The sequence below is a fragment of the Culex quinquefasciatus genome, chromosome 2 (genome assembly GCF_015732765.1).
Source record: "Culex quinquefasciatus strain JHB chromosome 2, VPISU_Cqui_1.0_pri_paternal, whole genome shotgun sequence".
Classification (NCBI taxonomy): domain Eukaryota; kingdom Metazoa; phylum Arthropoda; class Insecta; order Diptera; family Culicidae; genus Culex; species Culex quinquefasciatus.
The window spans coordinates 104,834,668-104,838,942 of record NC_051862.1 but is presented as its reverse complement, the minus strand read 5'-3'; the positions used below and the strand labels follow the sequence as shown (position 1 = coordinate 104,838,942).

Here is a 4,275-nt window from a genome sequence, read left to right as displayed (position 1 = left end):
TCCCTGCACAAAACCGATCACAATAAACTGCTCCAGTATCAGTCTCAAATAGACACCGTCGAGTGAACAACCCGTCGCGAAATAAAACCGTTCTCTGTAAACTGTCCGAACTGTTCGCGTTTTAAGTTTAATAAACCGTTTCTGTGCCGTAATCGCGCGTTTTAAGTGCAGTGTCCGAAACCAAAACCGTGCACGAACATTTTGGTCCTTCGGCATCCGGATTGCGAACGTTTTTTGGACCATCCACTCGTTCGCGACCTGTGACCCGTGGAGAAGAAAACGGATTCGTGAAGTGCACTTACGTGCGTGCTGTGCGAAAGAACTTTTACTGTGCGTGCTGAAAAGTGCCAAAAACTCTGTGTTGTGACCTGTGAGCTGCTGTACGAGAGGTCGGTGACCTGAACGGACGGTTCAGTGACCCCGGCCATCGCTGTGTTGTTCCTTTGTGCGATTGGAACCGTACAACATCATCGCCATCGCGGATCGGGACTTGGCGCGCTGCTGATTCGGTGCGATGGTGGACTTCTGCAGGTGTTACGACTACAATTGGAGCCGCTGAAGATCGGCCATCGTGAAGTGGTCGTTCCTGAACACCGTCGTGCTGCGCGCTGGAAGCTGTTCCTGATCCTGGACCTGCTGTTCGAGATTTGCTGTTTCTGTTGGGAAGTAGTTGCATGATACGGTTGGTTGTGGGCTTGCATGTGGACATTTCTGTGTTGCTGAGTGTGTTTGGAGAAATAAAACGAAATTAAACAGATCTGCATGTGAGTTTCTTCCACTCTGTGGACATTTCCTGAGCCCTGGTTCTTCCTTCTGTTGGACGGTTGGTCTTGGATTCCGCTGGTGTTCCGCCGTTGGTTGTCTGCTCGGTTGGTTCCCCTCGCTGCTGTCTGTCTGGTCGGTCGCTGTCAATTCGCGTGGGCGTTGAGTGAGCTGTGATTTGGAGTTCTGTGCAGTGCAGTCAGTGATCTACCTGTGAAGCGGGTTAGCTGTGATCAGTGGTGTGATTTGTAGTCGCCGTGAGTGTTCGACATGGCGCCTAATTTACGCGAGTTGGAAAAGCAGCAGAGTCACCTGCGGAGAACCCTAGAAGCCATTCAGCAGTTTGTGAATGCGTACGATGCAACGAGAGATGCTGACCAGATCGACGTCCGTCTAGAACTCTTGGACGAGACGTTCAACCAGTTCCGTTTTGTGCGAATCAAGATTGAGCTGCTGACCGAAGAAGATGACTTGGATGTGGAAGTGGTGGAAGGTGAAACAGAAGAAGAACGTGCGGAGAGGGAGGCTGATGCGAATAAGAAGCGGAAGGAGAAGAACGTGAAGGTACTGATGGAAGCTGAAGATTTCTACTGTGCTGTGAAGGCGAAGCTGAACAAGAAGCGCGGTCCGCTGGAGACCGTCCCACCGGTCCTCGTGCCATCTGCTGTTGATGCGAGGCCTGCTGTTGGTCTGTCTCATGTCAAACTTCCGGACATCAACCTACCGATTTATACTGGTGAGCTGAGTGAGTGGATCGTTTTCCGTGACACGTATCGTAGCTTGATTCACAACAACGCCCAGCTGTCGGATTTTGACAAGTTTACGTATCTACGCTCGTCGCTGCTCGGTGAAGCGCTTCTGGAGATCGCTGGCATCGACGTTTCAGCCGTTAACTACGATGTGGCCTGGACAACCCTGGAGCAACGCTACGACAACAAGAAGCTGATCGTCAAGGCTCATCTAGATGCGTTGATTGCGGTGGAATCTATGAAGCAGGAGAGCTACGCGGCGCTGAATCAGCTTATCGGATCGTTCGACAAGCACCTGATGATGCTGAAGAAGATTGGGCAGGACACGGATATCTGGAGTACTCTGCTGGTACACATGGTGTGCTCGCGCTTAGATGGCAACACGCTGCGTCTTTGGGAAACTCATCATAAATCCAAAGAAGTTCCAAAGTTCCAAGATCAGATGAAGTACTTGCGCGGTCATTGCTTAGTACTGCAATCGGTTGCGCCATCCAAGCCCAATGCTGAAGAGGAGAAACAACGACGTCTGTCAGTGAGTCATGCGGTGACTCACTCGGTGAACAAGTGCCCATTCTGTAATGAACTGTTTCATTCACCTTTTCACTGTCTGCTGTTCCTGAAGAAAACCGTCGATGAAAGAATGGAAGCTGCTAGGAGACGGAATCTGTGCCTGAACTGCTTGCGTGCTGGACACTCTACTCGGTCCTGCACGAGAGGATCGTGTCATCACTGTCATCAGTACCATAACTCACTGTTGCACATCAACGCTGTACCAGAGAGACCCTCCGCCTCGCAAGCACTGACCAGACCAACACCTGAGCAGCAGCAGTATCAACAACAGCAGCCGCAGTATCAGTCAATGGGCCAGCAGCAACCACAAATCCAACCTTCAATACAGAACCAGTCTTCAAACACTGCTCAGTCGAACACACACTCACAGAACACTCAGCAACTGTCCACCACAGAACAATGCACAAACCACAATACTACAACACTGTCAATCAGTTCCCACAACCGTAAAAATTAAATTTTACTTTCAACCGTTCAAATTTGCATCCGTGATCTGCGCGGAAACACACGCCTAGTCAGAGCACTGCTCGACTCGTGTTCGCAATATTCGTTTATGTCCTCCGCATGCTGCAAGAAGCTTGATCTTCTTTGCACTCCAGATTACCTGACCGTACTCGGAATTGGCGGGTCGTCTGTCGTCTCACGGCAGCTAGTATCAGCGAACGTACAACCCCGTTCGTCCGCTCTGCCGCAGTTTAACCGCGAGATGGATTTTTACGTGCTTCCGGAGTTGACATCCGCTTTGCCAAATCAGAACATCAACACTACTGCGTGGGAGTTTCCGAACAACATCATCCTAGCTGACCCACACTTCAACGAACCTGGAGAAGTGGAGCTGATCATCGGTGCTGAACATTATTTCGATCTCTTGCGAGATGGTCGATCACGCATCGCCGAGGATGGCCCTGTGCTGCAGAATACTGTTTTCGGTTGGATCGTTTCAGGACGTGTACCAAGCAGATCAACAAGCGCAAACGTTACAGTCGCGCAGCTGAACTCCGCACCTACCAACCGTAGCGACTCCGTGCCTTGGCGGCCGGCGTGCCGACCGGGACACCCTCAAGAACTTGATGCCTGCTCAACGTTCGGCTGCACGTCAAAGCATTGCAACCGGATCCGTGGAACTGCTGAGAACAAACTGTCGATATTAAGCAGTGCGCACAACTGTGCGTAACCGTCGTCAGTGAAGATCTGATCTTGCACTTGACTGTCCAAACTTGAAAAACAACATTTCGTCTGTACGACTCCCCTGAGTCGATCCGTTTTACTGTCTGGGCTCCAGTGAGCCAAATTCGAGCCTTCCGTCCGTCAACAATCAACCTTTGCATGAAGTCCGTTATCCGTAAACATCTGTCCGTCTTTGGAATGCAATCCAGTACCGCACTGTACCGTTCTGTCCCGTCGCGCAAAAGCGCTCATTTGCATGAAAACAATCAACTATAAACTACATTTTGTCGCCGTAGAAGCCAAGAGGACACGTGTGCACCTGCGTGCACAGCGAGACGTATTCTAGACCCTCGTCTCTCCAGCTCAGTAAGCGTGATCATCTGCGAGTCTGATCAACTCGTTTCGGAGGTCGAAGCAGCCCTGAGAACCAGCAGCACAATGTGGTCCTGCACGTGCACAAATGTAGTCGGTTTGGGGGTAGAAGAGATGAAAGCAGCTCCCCCACTCTTCCGAGCAAGAGAGAGTAGCAAGGGGGCAACGAGTGAGGACGCTACAAGAACACCTGTACTCGGTAAACCCTCCTCCTACTCTGCCGAACACGACCAACGAAGGTCGTCCCAGCGCAAGAGCGCTCGAGGTTAGTTAGCCTCCCCAAGGACATCCGTCAAAGCTCCAGACAGTCAACACAACACCGTTGTCGAGAAGCAGTCAGTTCCTGAAAACATCATTAGCGGCTTGTGGCCGCAACCGTTTCATCTGGCTACAACTGTGGCCAAGCCAAGCTGTCGCCGTCTGTTGCAGTACAAGCTGCACCTGTCTGTTTCTGCTGCGCCGGTACAAGCTGTTCATCCGAGTGGCCATCGTTCGAGGATCCAGCACTAAAGCACTCGGGGTGGCGCTGTCGCAATCAGACGGGTTGGACTGCCGCCCCTAAGAAGCCCAACGTTAAGTATCCTGCAATATTTGTTGTTGTATTAGACTCTGAGTCACTCTTTTTGGCAGGTACTTACCGTCTGCGGTCATCGCT

The 4,275-nt window shown here is 51.3% G+C and overlaps 1 protein-coding gene across 1 annotated transcript; it reads left to right on the top strand.

Annotated features, from left to right (window-relative positions):
• Positions 1-1,032: 1,032 nt before the first annotated feature.
• Positions 1,033-3,255, top strand: LOC119766160. Its single transcript, XM_038250559.1, has 2 exons — positions 1,033-2,527; positions 2,681-3,255. Exons 1-2 carry the CDS (start codon positions 1,033-1,035, stop codon positions 3,253-3,255), a joined length of 2,070 nt encoding a protein of 689 aa, XP_038106487.1.
• Positions 3,256-4,275: the final 1,020 nt, after the last annotated feature.